The sequence below is a fragment of the Zonotrichia leucophrys genome, chromosome 12, assembly GCF_028769735.1.
Source record: "Zonotrichia leucophrys gambelii isolate GWCS_2022_RI chromosome 12, RI_Zleu_2.0, whole genome shotgun sequence".
Taxonomy (NCBI): Eukaryota; Metazoa; Chordata; class Aves; order Passeriformes; family Passerellidae; genus Zonotrichia; species Zonotrichia leucophrys.
Window position 1 is genome coordinate 6,224,200 of NC_088182.1, and position 23,598 is coordinate 6,247,797.

The 23,598-nt window shown below is 41.4% G+C and overlaps 1 protein-coding gene across 30 annotated transcripts in view; it reads left to right on the forward strand.

Moving 5' to 3' along the window:
• The window catches only part of MAGI1 (membrane associated guanylate kinase, WW and PDZ domain containing 1), a 328,676-nt gene that overhangs the window by 300,962 nt on the left and 4,116 nt on the right, over positions 1-23,598 (forward strand). For 9 of the 30 annotated variants that reach the window (XM_064724268.1, XM_064724266.1, XM_064724279.1 and 6 more), the window contains 9 exons: positions 2,947-3,024; positions 5,694-5,785; positions 6,681-6,873; positions 11,223-11,516; positions 14,669-14,872; positions 18,507-18,597; positions 18,713-18,776; positions 19,763-19,909; positions 21,066-21,204. In XM_064724268.1, coding sequence (XP_064580338.1) covers positions 2,947-3,024; positions 5,694-5,785; positions 6,681-6,873; positions 11,223-11,516; positions 14,669-14,872; positions 18,507-18,597; positions 18,713-18,776; positions 19,763-19,909; positions 21,066-21,204 — 1,302 coding nt within the window. Of the gene's footprint in view, positions 1-2,946; positions 3,025-5,693; positions 5,786-6,680; positions 6,874-11,222; positions 11,517-14,668; positions 14,873-18,506; positions 18,598-18,712; positions 18,777-19,762; positions 19,910-21,065; positions 23,084-23,184; positions 23,274-23,598 lie in introns of those variants that run through there. The other 21 variants (XM_064724273.1, XM_064724291.1, XM_064724295.1 and 18 more) reach the window with 13 other exon arrangements.

The window sequence follows — 23,598 nt, forward strand, 5'->3', positions numbered from 1 at the left end:
GCTCCACCACTGGAGGAGCCCCCAGCACAGCTCTTCTGCCACTCAGGCCTTGCCCTCTGGTAATTGCTGGCCTTAAAAAGCCTGAAAAGGGGTTATAGGATGTTCTTCAGGGTTTTGAATCCTCAACAAGTGGTCTGAAAAACAGGAACAAGCCTTTGTGTTGAAGTATATGATGAATTTAAAAAGGACAGAATTTTAGAGTGTTAGATCATCTTAAGTGTTTTATTTTGTCCCCTTTTTGAAATTGTTGAGCATAAAAAGAGCATAGTGCAATTTCTCAAGTGCAGTTGACACAAGAAGATGAATTCATTAGCTCCAGCCCAGACAGATTTTTTTTTCATCTAAAAATAATATCGTAAAGAGGTTTTATTCAGTATATGAATTCCTCTTCTCCAAGATATTTCTAAGAAGTACTGAATCTGTAATGAGTACCTACTGCCTTTTTCTCTGGGAATGCATCCCACTGTTACTTACATTAATAATAAGAATGTAGACACAGAAAGCAAAGGCAACATTTTAATATTTCAGAATTTCTAAAATTCATTCCTCCTGTACTTGAGTTGTCTTTGGATCAGTATTTCATTCAAAAAGACTGCATTTGCCTAATGTGACCTGTCTCACTGAAGTCATTGGTAGAGAACAATTAGGTTGAAAAGCACCAGCTAACCCATAATTGTGTAAAAGCATGTGTTTTTATGATTTACCCAAAGCATCTTAATATCAGAAAGTGCTCCAATTCTGTGGGGGAGAGCCACAGATGCTGCTTGTTTAGGAGAAGGAAAAAAATAACAAAAATTAAGCTAGAATTACTAATGCAAAGCTAAGGAAAGGCTCCATCACTGTTTCTGGACTGGCTGAGGGGAAGCAGATTAGAGCTGCAACTTTATTCCACAAATGTTGGTTAAAGTTCCTCCATGTGGAGCTCCCTGGGGCGAGGGGATCAGCCCTGCAAGGTGCTGAGTGTTTGGGCTGGGTCCAAGGAAGCTTATTTCCAAGCTGAAAACCCAAAGGCATGCTCTAAGGCTAAGGCTGAGCTCAGATGTGCTGTGCTGCAGTCTGGCCCAGGGTCACCAGTCTTTGCTGGATTAAGATGTTTGAGAATAACCAGCTTTGTGGGAATGTGAAAGCAGAGCATTTGGTGGTGGTAACAAATGCACTCTTTGCTGGTGCTGAGCTTTAGCTGCCTGAGCTGCTCGTTGTGGGTAACTCATTGCTGCTCGTGGGAGTTGTGTACATGAATCAGAGGGAAGGACAAACCCTTAAGGTTTGGAAGCTGAAGCAGCTCCAAGATCCAGGAATGACACACTTGCAGAGCACTCAGAGAGAGCAACAGCTATTGAGTGGCTTAGCAGAGAACCACAATTCAGGAACCTCACACTGTTTTATTGAAATATATTTTTATAATATGGTTTTTGCTTTTCAATGTATTATTAAACTTCCTTAAAGATTAACACAATCTGTTGTCAAATTTTTCTCATGTGGCCTGATTGCTTTGCAAAATACCGTATCCTACATATGGCCATCTGTCAAAACAGCAGTGACAAAATGAATTAATCTGAATTGCAGATGTGTTAATGAATCCCTTTGAAGGGCTTAAGCATTTAATTAAAAGTAAAGCAGAACACGATAGAGAATTTTTAAAGCTTTTAAAATATTCGAAGTTATCATTAATATTTGAATTTTATTTTCAGGCACACAATTTGTTTGGGAGGATTTTTCTCTCCCCAAATCTAATTAAAACAATACAAACAAGCCTTGACCCTAGCGTGTTGGCTCATCAGCACTTACATAGAACTAAAAATATTTGCACAATGACACAAACATTAGATAATTTCCCCTTAAAATAGAAAAGAAGAATACACTCATAAATTTCAGAGTATTTCAGAGAGTATTTCAGCCACCTTCTGATCAGACTGAGTTGAAAGATGATTTTTAGTAAAAGCCCTTTGGCAGGGTTATGTCCTTTTATTATATTAATAGTAGACAAACAGTTGCAGTGATACTCTTGGGCACACAGATGTATCCGTGCCCTTGGAGAATGTGTTGCTAAAAGGGACCGTGGTACTCATGTGAGCTTGTTCATCTTGTCAAGAGCTCCTGCTGAAGCCATCTTTCAAAAGCTTTCCATGCCACCACAAAGGGTTGATTAAAGGGAAAAGACAAAAAATTTGCATTCTCCTTCAGTGGAATAGTTTAGAAAATGGATTTCTTGCAGATATGGAGCCTTATGAGATCTGTGGGTAAATTGCAGGAATTGTCAACTCAGAAACTCTCCATGAGCTTCAGTGAGACTGTCCACTCCTAGTTTCAGATTTGTCCTCATATACTTTGCTGAATCTGGGCCTTAAACATTTTGTGCTTTGCCAAGCTCTGAGTCACTGAAAGTGCTGCTGCCTCAAAAGAGCCAGTGACTAAAGCAAACTCACACTGATCATTCTTGAATCCATCTTATGTTGAAATTGATGTCACACTAGGCAGATTTTTATTTTATATAGCATGTTAAAGTTTGCATAGTAAAGTTCGATTAAAATTATCTGTAATTAAGAAGCATGTTCATTTTTCATCACCACATATTTAGAATTTCTTTTAACATTAGGTGAAGATATTTCTATTTGGAAAACTAACTTATGTCATTAAGTTGAAAGGTTTTTTGTAGAAAAGTATGTTTAAGGTGTTCTCACATAATTTTTTCCTCTAAGGAGAAAAAAGGTTTTTCAAATATACCTGCATGCATGTGTATAAATGTGTAAATTCATATGTGTGTGTATTTTATATCTACACATGCACAGAAATGTGAAACTTATTATGTCATAATCCACAGTAGCTATAACCTCAACGAATTGTGCATGCAAGCCTAACATGACCCATAAAGTCACAATTAATTAAATGAACTAACAAGAAAGCAGATACATTAAGCTTTGCAAAACTGTAAAATTAATATTACAGCTATGTCACCTTCACCTGCAACTGGACTGAGCAAGGGTGAGAGAGAGAGAGAAATCAATTCCACGAGTTTTGGAGAATGTAAGACTGTGCTGAGAATGTATCTGTGTCTTGTGATGTCTTGTTCTGGTGTCATTGCTGCTCTGTGGTGGGGGCTCTTCATCACCAAGGGAGTCTGGCAGGGCCATAAGCCAGGTTTGGCCAGCCAGGGGCAAAGCCTGGCTTTGCTGTCCTGGCTGGATGGTGTAGGTGTTCGAGGGTGGGGGTATCATACTCTTGTTTCCTTCATGTGTTTGCCCACGTGGCTCATCCATCAATGGGGCTGCATCACCCCCCTGTCCTGACATTCACAGAACTCTTCTTACCACTTTTGCACTGCTCTCCAAATCGTCTGGTTTAATTTGGGACAAACAGATTAAATTTTGCTGCTGTTAAATTTTACCTGTTTTGGCTGCATACGTGTTTTATCGGAGTCAGACATGCTTGAGATCAGTCAAGGTGCAGGGATGAAATGAATGACTCCTAGAGGCCATTTTCCGTTCATTTTCAACAAAGTTTCAGCAGCACCATGTTCCCATTGAGTAAGGAAAGTGGCTCCTCAGAAGTGCAACTGAATAATGGGACAATCTAAAATAATTCTCCAGTATGGAACCTCAGAGGGTCTCACCTCTGAAGCTCGGGGGTGGATGGGTGTTCTGGGCTGTGCCAGTGAATCACTGCCCTGCAGAGCTGCTGCAAGAAGTGGTAAAAGGAGCTTTGTACTCATTTTGTGAAACAGTGTGTTGTCTGTATATCTGTTTATCTGTGTTCCACCTCTCTGAAATCCTTCCAGTGGAAGGATCACTATGTGAAAGAACCGGCTTCTTTGGGGGCAGACTTGTCTTTTTCTGTTGCTCTGGTCTGACATGGCTGGTCCAGCCTGGCCTGCTGTTCCCTCCAGCAGTGTTAATTGTGTAGCTGGGACCCAAACCAGGGCCATAAGGCATCGCTCAGTGGGACTGGAGGGGTGACAAATGGGAAGGTGCTGAGAGATGCCACGGACATGGGCCCACACCAGAGCTCTCCGCAGCAGCCACTTTACCTCTGACAGATCCAACACACACTATTAATTGTTTGGGGGCAGCCTGTGCCAAAACAGCCTGCAAAGGGCTGAGAGACACTCCTGACTGTGTGTGCTTGTCACGCTCCCCTTGCTGAAGGCAGTGACAAACAGCAATTAATTCATTGTCTGGATGCTGTTGTGCTGCACGTCTGTGCGCGGCGAGCTGCCTTCAGCCAGAGGAGATGAGGCACGCAGGCACCCGGCGTGCTCATCACCCGAGCGCTCTGTAATTGTGTCTGGACAAAAATCAGCCTCCAATTCAGGGAGGGCACGGGTGTTAAGCTTGGCTTATAATGGCAGGTAATTAAAATGTAAAAATATTATCTGTAAAGCCAGCTTAAATGAAAATGTCGAAGCAGACATCTGTAGCTTACCATTCACCTATGCTTTTAATTTTTAGTATTCCCAGTTGTTCAATTAGTGTTATATTTTAACTCATTGAAGAGAGAACTTCAGAAGTAACCAAAAGTCTGACAAGCACCAGAACAGACCCAAATTTTTGCAGAATAAGCACAGAGAGTGTAAAATCCAATTAGGGCCAAATCTGACATTCACTGATGCCAATGGAAAACAACCTGTTCATAGATACAAGAAAGCTAGATGATGTGCCATTAAACATGCTGCATCCTGTGTCTGAAGAGGCACTTTTTTAAATTGGATTCCTGAACAATATACTTTGGTTTCTTTGCTGAAGTTATAGGCAGCTGACTGGTAAAGCAACAGCTTTTTATTATCATTAATTATAAATTTTGGGAGGGGATCATTACAAAATTAGTCGATGTTACAGATACTATCCAATAAATATTAAATGAACCTGAAGTTGCCTTCTGATATGATATAATGTTAGCAATTAGTTATGCATTTTTAAAAAAGGGATGAAAGCAAGCATGAGTAAGTTAATATAAAACATTGCTGTTCAACAGCGCTTCAAGGTTAGTGCTTCACTGTATGTAATATTCATTGTAAAAACCTTGCTGGTCTTCCATACTAATGAGTAGGTGAGGTAGGGAGTTTTTTATGTTTCCAGCTGGTTTTATTTCTTCAGTGCTTTTGCAGAGCCTGCACACAAGCAAGTGAGAATCAGGAGAGCTGCATTGCTTTGAGTGGAGCCCTTCTGATTTACACCAACTGAGGATCTGTCCCACAGTTATTTGAAGCAGAGTTGGTTGACAGATAGCAAACTATGCTTGGTAAAGTTAATTAAATAGTAGAAGTCATAACAAGTGGCTCTTCTGTCTCCCATGTAAGAGGAGGCAGCTGTATTGTTTCTGGCAGAGTAATTCTCTGCTGTACACATTTATTTATTGATGGTTTGAAAGAGACTCTTGCAATGGGTAATGATGTTAATATGGACAGAAGGAAATATTATAATGATAAAGGGCAAGTCACAAGTAGATGCCTAGAAAGTAGAAACCACTGCATAACTTTTAATGGTAATATAAGTAATAATACTTTAGTATTTAAAACTATAAATGTTGATGGTTATGTCTCTTTTTTTTATGTGAAAAGGAGGTGGTCTCCAAGCCCATCTCATTGAAAGGTTAAAATTGCATGGTACATCCTTTTATGTACATCTGAGTAGTCCTGATTTGGGTAAAAAGGTGTGGTATTTTGATTAAAAGTGATAGTTTTTCTTCTTTCCCTTCAGTTCCAGATTATCAAGAGCAGGATATCTTTCTATGGAGAAAGGAAACCGGGTTTGGATTTAGGATTCTAGGTGGAAATGAGCCTGGAGAACCTGTGAGTATCATGTTTTTGTTTGTGGCATCTTTCAGAAACACAGCAGTAGAATGTACAGCTGTGCAGAACTATGCTGTGGAATCACTGCTAAATAGTTACTGGACTATATATATATATCCTGCATCTCCCTCCAAAATAACCCCAGAACTCCATAACAGAAATGGGTTTGGCTTCTCCTTCTACTTTAATGATAAACCAAATTAAAGCACATAGGTCCTTGGACACTGAGAACAGGATGTTCTGGTCATGTTTGCAAGTATTTTGAATGGCAGGTTCTCAGAATGCTCAGTTCTCTCCTTGAATTCAGTTAATTTATTTACCATAAATCCAGTGCCTGTGGGAGGTGTCATCCTTTCCTGTGCTGCACAGGTCACAGCTAGATAGTGGCAGCATGACTTTCCATGTTTTTCCCTGCCAAAATTATTTTGCTCATTTACGAGAAGAGAGACCACGAATTTGTCTCATGTTAGAGTAACTCCACAGAACTCACTGAGGATAAACCAAGACTGAGTTGGAGAACAAGCGTGTGGTGCAGAGCTTGTAAACGCTGCAGGCAACTGAAAGGGTAACTCAATCTCAGCTTCCCTGACAAGACCCTCAGTGCTATTAACCATCTTCCTGTCTGGTCACTGTCTGGTTGAAGAAGTTTCCCAAGGCTGTCTGTCCTTCGAGTGAATGAACTGCCTAAAGAAACAAGATGTCAATTTATTACAATTTTACAATGTGCTGTATTCACGCAGAACCGCTTTCACAGAAACAACTTCCCTGACCAGCAGACATTTGTCAACAATTCCATGTCCCTCCTAAACCAGGTCCCACTGGGAGTGCCCCTTGCTTGCAGCTGTGTGTTGAGCTGGTTCTCATGGCTGTCTCTCCTGCTGTGCCAATTCCCCAGATTTACATCGGTCACATTGTACCGCTGGGTGCTGCTGACGCCGACGGCCGCCTGCGATCGGGCGATGAGCTGATCTGCGTGGATGGGACGCCCGTGGTGGGCAAATCTCACCAGCTCGTGGTCCAGCTCATGCAGCAGGCAGCCAAACAAGGCCACGTCAACCTGACCGTCAGGCGCAAAGTGGTTTACACAGGTAGGCTGCAGTATCACCCCGCAGGGGTGGCTTTTCTTGCCAGGATCCCATCTGTTCAGCAAATGGTCTAAGGAAAAAAAAGCTTCTAGTGCTGGGAAAACTCAAGGGATGGACTGTTATTTTTCCTCTTTTGCCTGTTTTTAGTCTTTTTTGTTCCTGATCAAATAAGTTTTAAGTATTTTTTTTCCAGTCGAGACTCTCTCAGTTGGCTTTCCCAATCTCCATAAGGTTTCTGATAAAATGGGGAACTGTTCAGTTGCAATGTACAATTTTTAGTTTGACTTATGCAGCAGACACTGTGGCCAACTGTTTGTGCTTTCTGTATACTTCCCAAAATAAATGTGCAGCCTGATAGTCACCCTTAAACTGGGAGTGAGGGAAAAGATGATGAAGAGTTCAGAGAAGGGGAGGCAAGGGCAGAGTGTGAGTGAGCTGAGGTCTCTGGTGTGTGGTGGCTGCTGCCCCAAGCTCAGGGCAAGCTTCAGCATGTAGTAAAGTGACCTCAGGATGGGAAACTGCAAAACATTGTTGGTTCTGGTGGGCCAGGGCGTGCATATTTGTTGTCACAGAATCATAGAATGGTTTGGGCAGAAAGGGACCTTATATATTATCCATTTCAAACCCTTCTGCCATGGGTAGATACACCTTCCGCTAGAACAGGTTGCACAGGTCTAGAGAGTTTTCTGTATGCTGAGTTACACTGGGCATTGTGTACACGGTGCACAAGTGCAGGATCTAAATGAACAGAAAAGAAGCTGACAGAAAAACAAAGATGCAAAAAGTGACACTGCCTGGTACCATTCTGGCACCCAGCTAAGTGATTGAAAAATGTCATGATAGCAGAGAAAATGAAGACATGAGCATGAACTTTCTAAATAATATGTAGCCATATGTTTAATACTGGATGGTAACTTTTGAGTGCTGCCTGTCCCTTTGAGTCCCTTTAGGAACTCAGGTGTGGGATTTGCTTTTACTCACTCAAAGAAAAGGATATTATATAGCTTTTCAAGTTTAGGCATCATCAGATAAACAGGCAGTCATGTACTTTGATCTTAGAGAGAATCAAAATAACATTCAGGTTGGAAATTAGGTCCTCAGTGGAAGGTAGGACTAGAAGAGTACCTCTGAAATAGCTCTGCATTCTTATCCAGACCTGAGTTCCTTCTGCACAATAATAAATAAATGTTCACTTCTCATTTCTTTCTTTTTTCCCAGTGTGCATAAACACTAGGTTATGCCTCTCCTCTGACAGCCTGTCTTTAATTCCTGACCAAGGTCTGGTGTGAGAGAAGCTTTAGAAGAGCATTGGGAGGAAGGGGAAGGGCAGCTGAATTTTGGTATTGTTTTTGTGTGTAGATTTTTCTAAGCAGTTTTACAGCCTCCAGGCCAGAAATTACCATGAAAGATTTAGATGCCTGAGATCTCTCTTGATATTTCATTCAGAGGCATGTTACTGCAGATTGAGCTATTTCTGAATCATTGCAAATGTGGACACTTACTCTAGGATAAATTATTCAGAATCCCTTCTTTCACCTTATATTTACAGGCTTTTAAATTTCAGCAGAACTTTGTGGAGAAGCCTGTGCCTGAATTTTGGTCCCTTGTTCCTCCTGTCATCTGTATGCCTGTAGAAAAAGATTGTTCACCTAAATGAGTACTCTCTGTCCTGAGATTCATGTAGGGGAAATTTTATGCTCCTGTAATCTGAATATGAAGAATGCTATGTATTTAGTACATACTTTTGAGTATATAAGCGCAGACAGGACTTCTATCTATGGATATTTTAAAGTCTTTTTTTTTACATCATGAAATTACAGGTTTAGATTTTGTTTGCCATCCATTTTCATGCTGATGCTTTTAAGATCTTCAACTTAATTTTGATTCACCAACTTGGAGAAGTGACCTGATTAGCAGAGGCAGCCATTCAGCAAGGACAAGTGCAATATGCTGCTCTCAGCTGCACAAATGGGCTGTGGAGAACAGGCTGAGTAACAAGAAGTGGAAGCTATTGTGGGCCACGAGCTTTATGCTGAGGTTGGCTCAGGTGAAGAAAAAGACTGTGCAGGGATGTAGGCAGGGGGAAACTCTCCTGATTTCCCAGCAGATGATGGCTTAGTGCAATATGGTCCAGCATTTGAAGAAAGACATATTTGAGTTGGAGAGAGCCCAACTGGAAGGAGTCCAGAAGACCAGGGAAAATAAGGAGAGCTCTAGAAAACATGGTCTGAAAGGAAATATTGAACAAATTTGGATTCTTTAGCTTAAAGCAGAGGAGGGGGAGGAGGTATTAAACTTCCCAAGACTATAAGAGGCTGCTGCAAAGAGGAAGGGAATAATATGTTCTCCATATGCCTGTTAGATAGCACTAGGAATAATAGCCTTATGTAGCAGCAGGGAAGATTTAAGTCAGATATTGCAACCAATAGATTGCTTGGGGAGATATTTAACAGCTGATTAGACAAACATCTGTCAGGACTGATATTAGGTATAGTTGGCCCTCACTCGAGCAGAGTCTGGACTAAGCAATTTTTTTGAGATTTCTTCAAGCCTTGTGGTAGCTGATTAGGTTTTAAACTAATACCCCTTCCAACTTCAGCTGCTGTTAAACACTTGTCTAATATCAACATTAACAATGTTTAACGTCTGTAGCAGACTGTACAGATGATTCTGGTACAGTCTGCTGTTCTTCCATCCAGAAATGCTTGGTTCACAAGTTGTTTTGCTCATGTTGAGAGATTGTTATTACTAAAGATCCCATTAATCAAAGGCAATCACTGCACTAATTGATAGCTTTTAGTTTAAAACTACACAGAAGGTGGTGTTCTGAGATATGACTGCCTCTCCTTGTGGGTTGTGCATATATATGTACAACATACATATGGCTGTACATATATAACTGAATGGGGATGCAATAGCAAGAACTTTTGAACACCTTTGAACTAATGAAATTCAGGTTTAAAATGCCACAGAGCATCCAAGCACGCAGCACTGCACTGGTTTAACCAGGTGCAGTTTGGCAGTGGATGGCTTTGGCTGAATGAGCACACACAGGAGAGGGTGAGCAGTGTGGGCAGGGCCACCACTGAGCAGAGCCATTGAAAGCATGGCCATAGATGGGTAGCCTAAAGCAGGTGATTTTCTTTTACCCTTTTCTCAGTAGACACCCCTCTCCAAGCACTGTTAGGAAAATTAATCCACAAACATTAGAGTTTTATGTCCAAAAAGGAGACAGAGAAGTCCTTTTACTTTATTCAAATAAAGGGAGAGGCCATGGGGCATTCCCCTGGGATCTCTCAAATTTTTGGAGGATGCAGCCTCCTTTTTATCCTAATTTCCCAGCCACATTTCCCTTCTCTCTTTCCCCATTGGCTGAGGTACTTGAGAGGTACAGACTTCCCAATATGCCTGATACCAAAGATTCCCCTTCAATGTATAACCTTCCCTTTTAATTTTTAATTCTTATGGAATTTAGGGGTTTTTCTTCCCCATTGTTTCTTTCATCTTTCAATGTCTAATTTCATTTATCAGCAAACGTAAAGTTTATTTGTAAAAGCAAATATCTTCTTCCATTCATCAATCAGTGGAACCCTTCCCATTATTTCTTTTATCTTCCAGTGCTACTTTTATCTACCAGCAGACCCGCAGCTTGTTTGTAAAGACAAATTCACTATTCCTCTCAGCACTAAATGGTGTGTTGGGGAAGATGAAACAGGAAAACCTTATAAATATGATTGCCTGGCAAAAGATTTTGAGAATATAGAAAAACTATAAGTGAGATTGAAATGAAAGCAAGCTTTGACATACCTCAGTTACTGAATGATGAGAAAACAGTGGTGTGGCCAGCTGAAAGTAATCCCCTTTTGATGAAACAATACTCTCTGCTTGCAGAAAGGTGCAAGGCTCAGAGCAGACCCTACTCGCTTAGCAGAAAGAGTCCAAAGAGTAGTTTTTAGAGTTTAAAATGTAACACAATATGGCAATGTAATGATTCTTATAGGCTGTATATAAATGCTATAAGATTTGTATCTTGTATGAGATTGGTTAGTGAGAATTAGAATATTCAACACAGAAGAAAATTTATTGTATTGTAACAGGAACCTTCCTCTCTTATCTTCTTACCCTCTCTCTCTCACTTTCTCTTTACCACTCTCTTTACTTCTCTTGGGCCTGCTCTGAGCTGTGGCTGGCAGCTTCCAGCAGGGCCCTGCACCCAGACCCTTTGCAATAAACCCCAAGTTCCAAGCCCTGCCTTCAGAGATTTCTCATCTCCTTCTGTCCTGCCCGTCCTACCCCCATCACTCCTACACTGGGGCAGCCTCCTCCAACACTCTTTCTTCTCCCTTCCCCAGTTCCCAAGGCAGAGAATGAAGTCCCATCCCCGGCCTCCTCCCACCACAGCAGCAACCAGCCTGCCTCGCTGACGGAGGAGAAGCGGACGCCGCAGGGCAGCCAGAACTCGCTCAACACGGTCAGCTCGGGCAGCGGCAGCACCAGCGGCATCGGCAGCGGCGGCGGCGGCGGCAGCGGCGTGGTCAGCGCCGTGGTGCAGCCCTACGACGTGGAGATCCGCCGCGGCGAGAACGAGGGCTTCGGCTTCGTCATCGTCTCCTCCGTCAGCAGGCCCGAGGCGGGGACGACGTTCGGTGAGTCCCGTGGGTTTTTGGTTGAACCTCCAGTGAGAGGCAAAGCTTGCAGCCTGAGGAGGTGGGTGGGGATCTGTTTGGTTAAAGGTCATGAGCGTGCCCTGATTGATGTAGTTATAGCAAAATCAGAGGTAAAGACTCCGTAGGTGTTGCCTCCTGGGTGTTGTTCGGCACTGAGTTGAGAAAACTGAAATGACATCCCAACGTGAAGAGCTAAAATGTCACCGATGCAATTCCTGATGCTCACTTTATGGAGAGCCTCTCTGGGGTTTGCCCTCTGGGGATCCTCTCCCAGTGATGCTGTTTGCCAGTGCAGAAATATAGCAGGTGGAATGAAATATGTCTCGTGACGGTGGAATCAAGCCAGTTGATTTAAAAGCAGTAATGCTTAAACTGATTAACTTCTCTTTGGCAATCAGGGTTATTCTGATCATCATTATGTTGTGAGCATGCTGGTAGCTGGAAAGTTTTAATTAATACTGCTTCCTGGTGAGACATAAAATGGGGAATACTGTTAAAAGAACTGGATGTTTCTTTTACCCATTTGACCTCTTCCCAAATGCATTTCTTCAGAGAAGGAAGAAATTAAGTTTAAGCTACGTCACACGTAATATCCTGACCTAATAAAGGTGGCCATGGTTTCTGTCTCAAGACATTCTTTCTGCTAGGCAGATACCCATTTCCAGGGGTTGCTGCAGAGGAGATGAACATAAGCTGGTTTTGCAAATATGCCCAGAACAGCCTATTCTCAAGCAGAAGTGTCACTGCAAGGAGGAAACCAGTCAGAGATGCTATTTTCTTCCCTTTCCATCTCCTCCAAAAGGAGGCCAGAGGCAGCATCCACTTGTACTTTGTAAAGGAAGGTGTTCCCTTAGTCTGTGATAGGGGTGGAGGGAAAGGAAGGACAGAGCACTGTCCATCTTCACAGTGCCTCCCACAGCAGTGCTGTGGTTTGCAGAGAAAGTTCATTGCAGGCTCCCTGTGCAGCTTGAGTGCTCCTGGCGCATGCAGGTGCAAGAAGTGGCCTTTCCCTCATTCTCCCAGGCTTTATTTTCTGACATTTCTTGCCATTACCCATCAGTGACGCCCTTAGTAATGCATCAAGGGAGCACCACCACCTTTGCTGGTATTGATGTAGAACAGGCCGTTTCTAGCTCTGTTCTGGGAAGTCTGGCAGCAGAGATTTCGAGGGGGAATTCTGTAGTACAAAACTAGTGCATTGAGTTCTGTCAGTTCTCAGATTCTAGGCTCTCTCACACTGTCCTTGCTGCTGGAAACTGCTCTTCCAAGATAGGTGTTTTGGTGCCAGGACACAATGGTGTAATGTAAAAAAGATCAAACTGAACACAGTCTAGAACAGAGAGCGTGCTTTTATCTTCTGAACAGATTTGCAAACTTGTCTAAATAGCTTTTACTGTATGAAGATTATGCTGTAATTCTTCTCTGCAGAGAAACCTTGACCTGAGGTTGTTAAAAGTTGTGTTTGCTTTAGCCCAAAATTCTTGCTAACTGGAAGTTTTCTGTGCAGGGGCTCCCAAGGAGATCTGTTGATCTGTGACTGTTTTTCCTTTAATTTTTTCAAGTATATTCAGTTTTTTTCCTAACACTCCGCATGAGATGTGTTCCCTCTGCTGTCTGGTGCTTGCTCTGGACCTGCTTTGTAGATTTTTTCTTTCATGGGTAGTATTTAGAGATGGGCCAAACTGGTTCTAAAACCCACCTTGGTCACTTTGGTGTGGGCTCTTTCATCTATATTTAGTGGATTGGATAGAGTAGAAACTCACATCCTCAAAACAGGATAAACTGCAAACTGGATGGGGCTTTGTATTACCAGAAAGAGAAACATTCTAACATCATGGTAAAATCAAAGACAAAATAAAAAAAGAAATCTCCCTAATGTTTGTAACTAATATAACTAATATTAACACTTTCTGCCAGTTTTCACTGCATCTTTCCAACCTCATGTATCCCTATCTTAGCCTTTTCTTCTTTATGGTCTTTCTAGTGTTGTCGTGTGTGTATCTCTAAAACTACTAATCAAGTGAAGACTACAGCAGAGATGGGAAAGTGCATCTTGAGGGTGAATGTATTGTGGATGCAAAGTGTGAGATGACAGTGCTGTGTGCCCCAAGGCCTCTTGCCCACACAAAGGAGCTGTAAAAAAACCTCACTGGATTTATCTAAGTGATGTTGTATATCCCCTGTGTCCCAATTCTGCATGTTATGAACAACCCAGTGTTTTAGAAACAGAACAACTGCATGGAACAGGAGGAGAATTTTGTCTCCAGAACACATTCATCCTAAAGTGCTCTCACTCTGTGTGTCAGACATCTCAATGGTTTTGTGTGTGGTTTTAGAGGTATTTTAATGAGGAGAACCTTATTCTTCTTTGTTCCCACCTGGTGCATCTAAGATCATAAAAGAGGAAGGGTTAGTAGAGGCTGAGGTGGGTGCCAGCACCAAACAGGTTACCTTTGTCAGTCTTGGCCCATCTGTAGTGGTCCTGTGCCTTTCCTGGTAGTACCTTTATTCACAATGGAAGAAAAGTGTTTCATGTTGCTTCCCCATGCAGCGCTGGTAGAGTGGGTCTGTGTGGTAGATAGGGAGCCACACTCCCTCCTAGGCCTAGAATGATTTTATCTTTCTAAATTGAGAAAGAACAAAACATTGGCAGAAGCTTGAACAGCAGTTGGCTTAGAGAAGGACTGTAGAGGCTGACACTGATGTAATCTTGGAGGAGGAAAGTTGAGTTTTCTACAAACAATTTCAATTTTTTTCTTCAAAAACAAAATCAGATTTGGGTTATGATGGAGCTGCTAAGTGCAGTTTTAGTCAATAAAAATTGCACCATTTATTAACAGAAATCCACTTGGGGGGAGTTTTGAGGGATTAACAAAACACCTTTTTGTGGAAGAAGTAAAGTGTTGTGCACTCAACTAGTTGATTGCCAATGTTTTGAACACTGGCAGCAAAGCTATCCTATAATAACTTTTGCTTGATGCATTAATTAATTAACCCTTAACCTTCTCTTTCCCTTTTCAACCCTTTTTTTCCTTTTCCCCTTCACCATATTCCCACATACGTAAACAATAAAAAACCAAAACCAAACCAAAACAATACCAAAAAAAACAACCCCCAAACCGATACAAAAGCGGGAAATGCATGTGTGGCCATGCCTCACAAAATAGGTCGGATAATTGAAGGGAGCCCCGCCGACCGCTGCGGGAAGCTGAAAGTCGGCGACCGGATCTTGGCCGTCAATGGGTGCTCCATCACCAACAAGTCGCACTCAGACATCGTCAACCTCATTAAGGAAGCGGGAAACACCGTCACCCTGCGCATCATTCCAGGAGATGGTAACGTATCTGTTCCCTGCTCTCTTGCCTCGCCCTCTCCTTGGCGCTGTTCCCCGGGATTTTTCTGTCGTGTGGAGCTGCAGAGCCATGGAGGGGTTGGTTTCCACTCTCGCTGTGGGAGTTAGTGGTGAGGGAGATTGTGAGTCTCCCGTAGATTTATTTTTTGTTTCTTTTTGTAGAGGTGGTTGGCTTTTAACAGGGAGGTGCTAATTCAGCATTAAAAAAAAAGAATTTTCTGTTCCATGCATCTGCCTAAAATGATCTTCCATAAAGTTGATGAATCTCTTGGTACACTTTGGTTTGATTCTTAGTTTAATAATGCAGCTTTAGAATATTTGGGAATCACTTGTTAGTATGTGTGGTTCCTGAAGCTTTGTATAGATGCAAGCAGGCTGTAGAGTAAGGAGATCACAGAAAGAGATAAACACTTTGACATGTTTTAAGCTGTTTCAAAAGCAGATTTGCTTTTATTCTGGGTAAGTTGCTTTGGGAGCAAGCTCAGTACATTTTTAAATGACTACTTAAATGGGGATGGTTCTGAAGTTGCATTTTAAGAGTTACCCTAGACAGAATCTCACTGTTTCAGATGAGAGGGAATGTGAAGATTCCCTTATTAAGTTGATACTTGGTGTTGATTTAAGGTCACTGAAGTAGTTAATAAAAATAAGGATCTGTGTTGTGTGTCAGTTCCATTAAATTAATCCCTGGCTTGATCCCCAAATAGGAACTGATCAGAAACCTGTTAAAGTATCTGAAGCAGAACTAAAATTGCTATGGTTCTAAATTCTGAGTATTTTCTTTGTTTATTTTGCTTCTCTGCCATGGATGAGCTCAAAGTGAGAGGTCTTTGGGCAGAAACCTTTCCACATTGCTCCCCACAGACCAGGATGAGAAATGATCTGGTTATAAATTATTTCTGTTTAGGATGATCTGTTTTGCACAAAAGCTTTATTTTCCTACTGTCTAGTGAGTACCAGGTCAAATGCTATATAATCCTCTGCTGCTTGGAGTAAATAGGGTGTTCATGAATAATAAAATGGCTGTGAATCCAGCTAACATCTGAGCTGGCCTGTGTATGCCTGTTTTGGAAGATAAACTGAGAGAGGAATTGTTCATTACCTGTATTTTAGTCTCTGATAAAAAGGAGGGTGAATCTTTAAGTAAATAAAGTGGTTATTTTGTAAAAAAGCAAAATCATCTGAGAACTAAGCAACTTCTAAATTATTTAAGAATTTTTTAAGAATATAACCTCCTGACATAAATGCTGAGCCAGTCTTGCTCATGCAATGATGTGTCCCAAATATCATGTAAATTGCTTAGGTTAGGGAAACATGTACCTGTGATTGACATCACGTATTCCTGGAGGAGATGGAAAGCTGTTCTTTGGGGAAGGGATCAACTCTGCTTTCATAGCAATTCAGGCTTTGAGTCCTTTTATTTACTGTCACTTTGAAATTCCAAGTCAGAGTGCCAACTTTGCATAGTATTACCTGCTTTTATTTTCCAAAAGACAGTAAGACCCAACACTCTCAAAATCTCTGAGGGGTTTGCTCTAAAACCCCATGAGATACAAGAAATCTGTCTCAATGTTGTTTTCTTTTTGATGTCTTTGTATGCTTTTCTTGATTTGTTGTTTTCTTTTGTTTCTTTTTGAGTGCTTTTTTGGCAAATATAAATGGTCTGTGTGCTTCAAGGAGGGGGGAGCATAAATCAGAAGCCAGTTGTCAGATAAACATGAAGCTGAGGTGCATCACAAGACTCACAATAAACTCACACTGCTAATCTCTTCTAACATTATTAAAAACACCAAGGGTTTTTGCTTTGTAATAAGTCTTGCACAAGTTAATTGGCACAGATGACTGCAGGATTGTGTTTGCAGTGAAAGGATGATGCTTTACCACACTTCCAGCAGATTCAAGGATATAGAATGCTGGAACAGGACAAGCTTAGATTAGGCATGTAATTAGTGACAGAGAGTTTCAGGGCAGAGCAGGGCAAGGAATCAATGAAATGTGTAGGGTTGAGAACATGCAATTATAATTGTACTAAAGATAATTTTTGCTGTATTCTGTTCCAGTTTTGCATGGTGGCTGGCATGTGTCCTGAAGCAGTGTCTAAAACACTGGCAAAATTATGCGCAACTCCTGACTCATGGGAGAGGGTGGGCTAAAGATAGATGCAGTACAGTGGTGTGAAGATACATCTGTACCAAAGATGTGTTGTTGCTCTGCTTGGTATTATTAGTGTGACCTACTAAAGGGTAGGAATCTTGCATTCTCTTTGAAGCCCATCTTCATCTGATCTCCAAATATTTGTGGAAGATTTCAGAGGCTTTTGTTCTGGATGAGTACAGAACACTTAACCATGTTTTGGGGCTTTCTTATGTAGGAGACAGATTTTGACATCAAGGCATCTTTACAAAATAAACAGAATTATTTCTTAAACCCCAGCAGTGTAACTACACGTAGGGACATCCTCTGACACAAGCCAGCTGTCAGTGGCACATCATCTCAAGGGTGTGGTTTGGTCATGCCTACACCGAGAGGTGCAGGCAGACCCAGGAGCCTCTCTTGCTCTCTGAGCTGCTGGACACAAGCCAGCTCTGGTCTGGAAGATGTTTCAGCTCCATATGCTGAGGGTTTGGGCATGTTAACTTGGGCACAGCACTGCAGGCAAAGGAGCTGTGCTCTTGTTGCACCCATCTGTTTAAGTGGTTCTTCTTTTTCTCTGACCCTTTTCCTGAATTTCCCTTGACATGCAAATAGCTACAGAAAGGAAAAAGCTACCCCTTATCTAGACTTCTCCAGAATTAATATCAATCCATGAAGGAAATGAAGTTAAACTCCCAGGATCCACCACATCTTAATTCAGGCAAAAACCCTCCCATTGCTGCAATTTTGTATTACAGCTGGACTCTGTTTAATAATGCCAGATTTCTCCATAGCCAGTAAAATGAATTAGTGGATGCCTGTAGCTTGAGAGGCAAACAAGGGCAGGGTAGAAGGCCTTGTAATTTTATGTTGGAGACCCAGATGTCTCCATCCAGTTTTTGTCACTGTCGTCTTAGTGGCTGTGTATTCAGATTAGATTTTGGTCTTGAAAGGTGGATCATGGTCAGTGTTTTGTAGGCACTTGCAATCTGTGGCTCTCTCCTGGGTACAGTGGGTGTAGACAAAAAAGGGGGTCTCCTGTATGCAGAGCTGCTCTGCAAAGGAGCAGCTGCCTGTCACTGCAGTGGCTTTAGATACTACAAAATGAATCCACCCAACCTACAATATTTAGAGACTTCATTAGTTGGAATTCATGGCTTTAGATAACAGACAAAACTTTGTTCAATCCTTCTTCAATCCTTCTGTAAGTGAGTCTTCATGAATGTGTCTAATGGTCTGAGGGGGGTTCCAATCCAGATGTCCTAATTTAATTTTTTTTTTGTTTTGTTTTCCAGTTGAGTGTACAGTTTCATATACATACTTATTATATTAATTTGGGGAATTAAGAAATTTGATCCCATCTCCAGTTCTATAAAAACAATGTAATGTTGCTTTTCTGTGAAATGCTTTTGCAAAACTCTTTTTTTCTTTCAGTGAATAGCCCGTGGTCTTCCCTCATAATAAAAACAAAATCTATTTTGCAGAATCCTCCAATGCTACTTTATTGACCAATGCAGAAAAAATTGCTACAATCACAACCACACATACTCCTCAGCAAATACCACAGGAGACCAGGTCAGATTGTTTTCCTTGAGGAGGGCATCTCGACATGCCCTCTCTTCAGTTACTTCTTCATCACTTTCAGGTCCCATGAGCTGTATTTTTCCTCTCTCCCTCTCATTCATTGCAGCAGGAACAACACCAAACCAAAGCAGGAATCCCAGTTTGATTTCAAACCACCCCAAGCAGCACAGGTAAGGAGTACCTCTCTAATTGTTTTGCTTACCACAGACTGTTGTTTCCAATCTGCTTCAGGGCTGTGTTTAAATAGTCCCCTTGAAAATTCCTACTGGGAAGCTGCTCTCCCTCAGTCTCCCAAAAAGAAAGAGGAATTTGCTGATTAGTTTCTTAATACGTGTTGCTGTTGTTTCAGCTGAGAAACATTTCCAACACATTCTCATCAAGACTTTGAGGGAGTAAAAATAAAGAAAAAAAGAGCTGACATTTTTAGGGCAGTAATAATTTTTGTGTTTGTTTATTGAATTGTCTGTTGTGAGGGGCCTCTCCAGAAACTATTGTTGTGTGCAAATGATAAATTCAGAGAATAAAAAAGAGGAAAACTTAATAAGGGGCGATAACTGGAGTGTTCCAGCTTGCACAGACGGCATCTTATTAGAAAGATTATCTATCTCACTGTTAACTTTCCTTGCCACTGGCCATCCCAGAAGTAACATCTTCCATTAGGGACTTCAAAGCATCCCCATAATAGCATTTGAGAAAAACAATGCAAAGGCTTCTGAGCTTCTTGCTAAGGAATAAATGATGTGGTACCAACACAAAAAGCCAGCACCATGGCACAGGCTCACCCCAGGTGTCATCAGACACTGCACTAAAGCTGGCACTGGAAGGAAGGTTGTCCTTGCCTTTCCTGATTTAACCACCTTCCTAAAATGTCCCCTCCTGCCCTGAGCACGGGAGGTGCTGTGTAACAGGGGTGCCTAAAAATGCACCACAGGACATGGCCAAGCCCACTCATTCCAGCAGCCCTTCACCAACCACCAGAACTCCAATATGCAGAGTGGGGTCTGAGGAAGCAGCAAATCCTGGCCTGTGTGTGAAAATTCAACTGATTTTCCATTTTTAATTATTACCAACAAAGCATTGCTTGAATAATTCCAACATGAGGGTGGAGCAGTACTTGACTTTCTGTTCAATTGTGTGTTTGCTGTCTTCTCTCCAGCAGGACCAAGACTTTTACACTGTTGAGCTAGAAAGAGGAGCCAAAGGGTTTGGCTTCAGCCTGCGAGGTGGCCGGGAGTACAACATGGACCTGTACGTGCTGCGGCTCGCTGAGGACGGGCCTGCTGAGAGATGTGGCAAAATGAGGGTAGGCACAAACTGGCCTTAAAACCACCTTGCTTTGGGATAAGCTGACTTCTCTGCCTCTCCCTTCTGCTGTTCTAGCTAAAAGGGATATTAAATGTGAACTGAAAGTGGTTTCTATTTACTGCTGTTGATGGCATCTGTCACTCTTGGTGCACTGTCTAGAGCAGTGTGTGTTCAGTGGAAGATTTCACCCCCTTCTTCCAACACTGCTTTCCAAACTCTAGTACATGATCTATTGTTTAATGCCCAAGGGCACGTGTAGCAGTGAAAATGGAACAGCCACAGTCTTTGCCTGCTAGTGGGCAGAGAGGGGACAGAACATGTCTATGGCCCAGGGGTTACAAAATTACAATGTAAGTTCTGATTAACACTAATTGTTAACTTCACGTATCAGCTAAATGACTAACATTATATAACAAGGACATATGTTTTAAAATGCCTACTGAAGAAATAATTCAACAGGCTTTATGTAGTCTTTGGGCCTTTGCTAGAGAATGCATTTTAACTTTCCCACATATGTCATTGTCTCCAGATATGGCATGTGAAGGGCATTTTCAAAATTCTTGTGCTAGGGGTAGATCTATGGGTCCAAAATTTTTGCTGATGAAAATATGATGCAAAATCAGTGCTGCCCTGTGGAATTCAATGCTTTGACAAGCTCTTCCATGCCCTGTTTTCTTCTCCTGATAAATTATTTTATTTGCAGAATCAGCCTTGCTGATTCATAGTAGGTATCACTGTCCAAGTTATATATCTATATCAAACTATATCCAAGTTAGAAACAGACCTGAAAAAGTTCTTTGAATATCCCAGCTGGAGCAGACTGTGAAACAAACAACCAGTTTGACTGAAGACTTTATAAATAATCAAAATTAAATAAAATAGCACCAGTTTTAACACTACTATTGAGCAATACAGTAATAGCAAAGCGATTTTCAGAACAGCAGTGAAATATTTTGATACCTCAAGCTTTCTCCATCATCTTCATGTCTCCCAGACTCCTACACAGTGGGCACTCACTGGAAGGAGTTGGGCAGGTTTAGCTTCACCTGATGCATAGTTGTTCCAGCTTTGCCATGGCCACTGTCTTGTGGTATGCTGGTAGGGACCCTTGTGGGCACTTGTTTCTAATCATAATCTCTTTATTGCATTGGCAGATTGGTGATGAAATCTTAGAGATCAATGGAGAAACTACCAAGAACATGAAGCACGCTCGGGCCATCGAACTGATTAAAAATGGTGGCCGCAAGGTCCGCCTGTTTCTGAAACGTGGAGATGGCTCTGTCCCAGAATATGGTGGGTCAAACTATGAAAACATTCCTTTCTTCCCTGGCATCACTCCATGAATATTTGTCTCAAGATCTGAAGCGGGAATTCTTTTTTATTTTCCTTTCTCACCAGTGTCTTACCAACCTTTGCAACTTATAATTGCCTCGCTTGTGCTGAATTTTCTACACATTTCATCCTTTGCTTGCTTCCATGGACTTGGGGCGCAGTGTAAGGCAAGATCATCATAGCAGTATTTTTTGGTGATCAGAGAGGAAAGCAAAACAAAACAAAACAAACCTTATTGTCTTGTCCAGCCAAAAAAGGAATGTTATTGAACTGTGCCAAACTGTTTCTCAGCGGCTGAATTGTTGTTTCACATAGGTCTCCTCTTCTAATCAATGCAAAAACTGGGATCCCGAGTTGCTATTCTGAAGCAGTGATTTATCTTTTTTGGTTAGGTTTTTTCTCTTAGTTCCTGTCTGTATCCATAGACATGAATGCTGAGATGGCTTATGAGATTTTGCCTTTCCTTAACATTTATGTAAATATTTATAAAGTTATTTGAGAAAAAGAAGGGAAAAAAAAAGCTTTACTGCAAAAATATATTGATTTGGCCTCCTGAGCCCTTTTCTCCCCCCTTAAACAGTCTGCTGGTTTCAACTAGTTCATTTGTAAGGTCTGAAAAGGTGAGGAGGTTATGAAAAGGTGCTCTTGTGTCTGTCTTGGGGGAAACAGTCAGTCCTGGTTTCTTACTAAGAATTGCATTAGATTTCCTTTTCTTCCCCTGGAGGTTGGATTGCTGGGTGGCTTAACTTAGCACACTATTTAATATTATAATTATGTCTTATTTATTTGAGATAATTGTCAAATATTGTGCCCTCGATGGAGGGCTACTCCCAACCAAAGGTCTTTGAGGTTTCTATAGAAACTGATGATTGAAGGGATGTCCTTTATACTTTCCTCCCTGTATTTGGGTTATTTCTGTGTCAGTGAGTTCTGTGTTTATCATTCTCTCCATGCCCTAACACCAGAAACAAAACCCTTCTGCACAATTTATGAACTAGACTTTATTTTCATTTACTGTACTATGTTTGAGAGTTTCTGCTCAGTCTGCTCATTATTTAACTTAAAATGACCAATTCAGAGTATAACCAACAAACAATTGAAGTGTTTAACGATATGGAAGGGAAGCTGTGGGTTTACACTTCTGTAATATAAATAGCACACCAGAAGGTTCAATGATGGCACTGAAATTCTGTAATGTTCTTTCTACTTTTGTCTTTTCCTATACTCCTTTGGATGTACAGTACTGTATCATATGCTAGACTGCATAAATACCCTGTAAATTAAGTGCTTCACTTCTCAAAGCATATGTCTGTTGCACTGAGGATGGAAATCCATCACCAATTTTCTTTTGGCTAATGCTAACCACTAAACGTTCTTTCTCCAAGCAAGGATTTAATATACAGGGGTTGCACTACTGTAAAGAATATCCTTGTAACATTTGGGACTCCTTTCTCTCTTTGTTCTGTTCGCTGCAGTCGCAAATGGTTCCTCTAATAATGTTAAGTTCCAATATTTTTCTGACTTGATTGGAACGTGCTTCTCTATGAGGCTGTATATTTTTGTAATGAGTTTTGTACTTATTTTTAATGTTGTGGTCTCTGGTGGACTTTATTTTTCGTTGTTGTTTGATTGTTACTGTTTTTTCTATGACATTCTGTGTCGCTGTTCCAGCTGTCTTTTAGAATGGATGCTCTTGTTGTCTGGGTTATTGAATCACCTCTTAGATGTCTCTTTATGTCACAATAATAACAACTGCTGTCTTTGCAGCCTTATATTTGGGTGAAGCCTAGACAATCTGACTGGAAAAATAAACTTTCTTTATTCTAAGATAAAATATGAAGATTTTTCTTTCTTTCATCTTTATTATAGGGAATCTAAATTTTCTACTTTTCTCTTTCTCTTTCTCTTACCTTTCTTGGTGCTGGGCTCTTCCTTCCTCAGCGATGATACCTCCTAATATCGCTGCATGTATGAGAAATGACAAGCTCGGGGAGTCTTGCTTCTACCTTATGGGCCATAATCAAACTACGGTTTGTAGCTAAAATCAATATTAGGTGTTTTTGTGCTGTGGCCTAATTCCCTCACATTGCTTTTCTGCTTCGCTATATTCTATATGTACAGCAATTCATCCCGAACACCCTGCGTCCCCCAAATTGTAAGTACACACACCACAGGACATGACTGAACCTCACTTGTACCTTGTGTGAGAGGCAGGTTGCCACAAGCCACATGCTTACAGCCACAGGAAAGCAGCATGGCCTCAAAGTGCTCATAGAGCAAAACTGCCCACGTGTGAGTTGCAATGTGGGTTTTACTTGGAATTCACAAAAATCACAGCCCATGCACACACCGGCC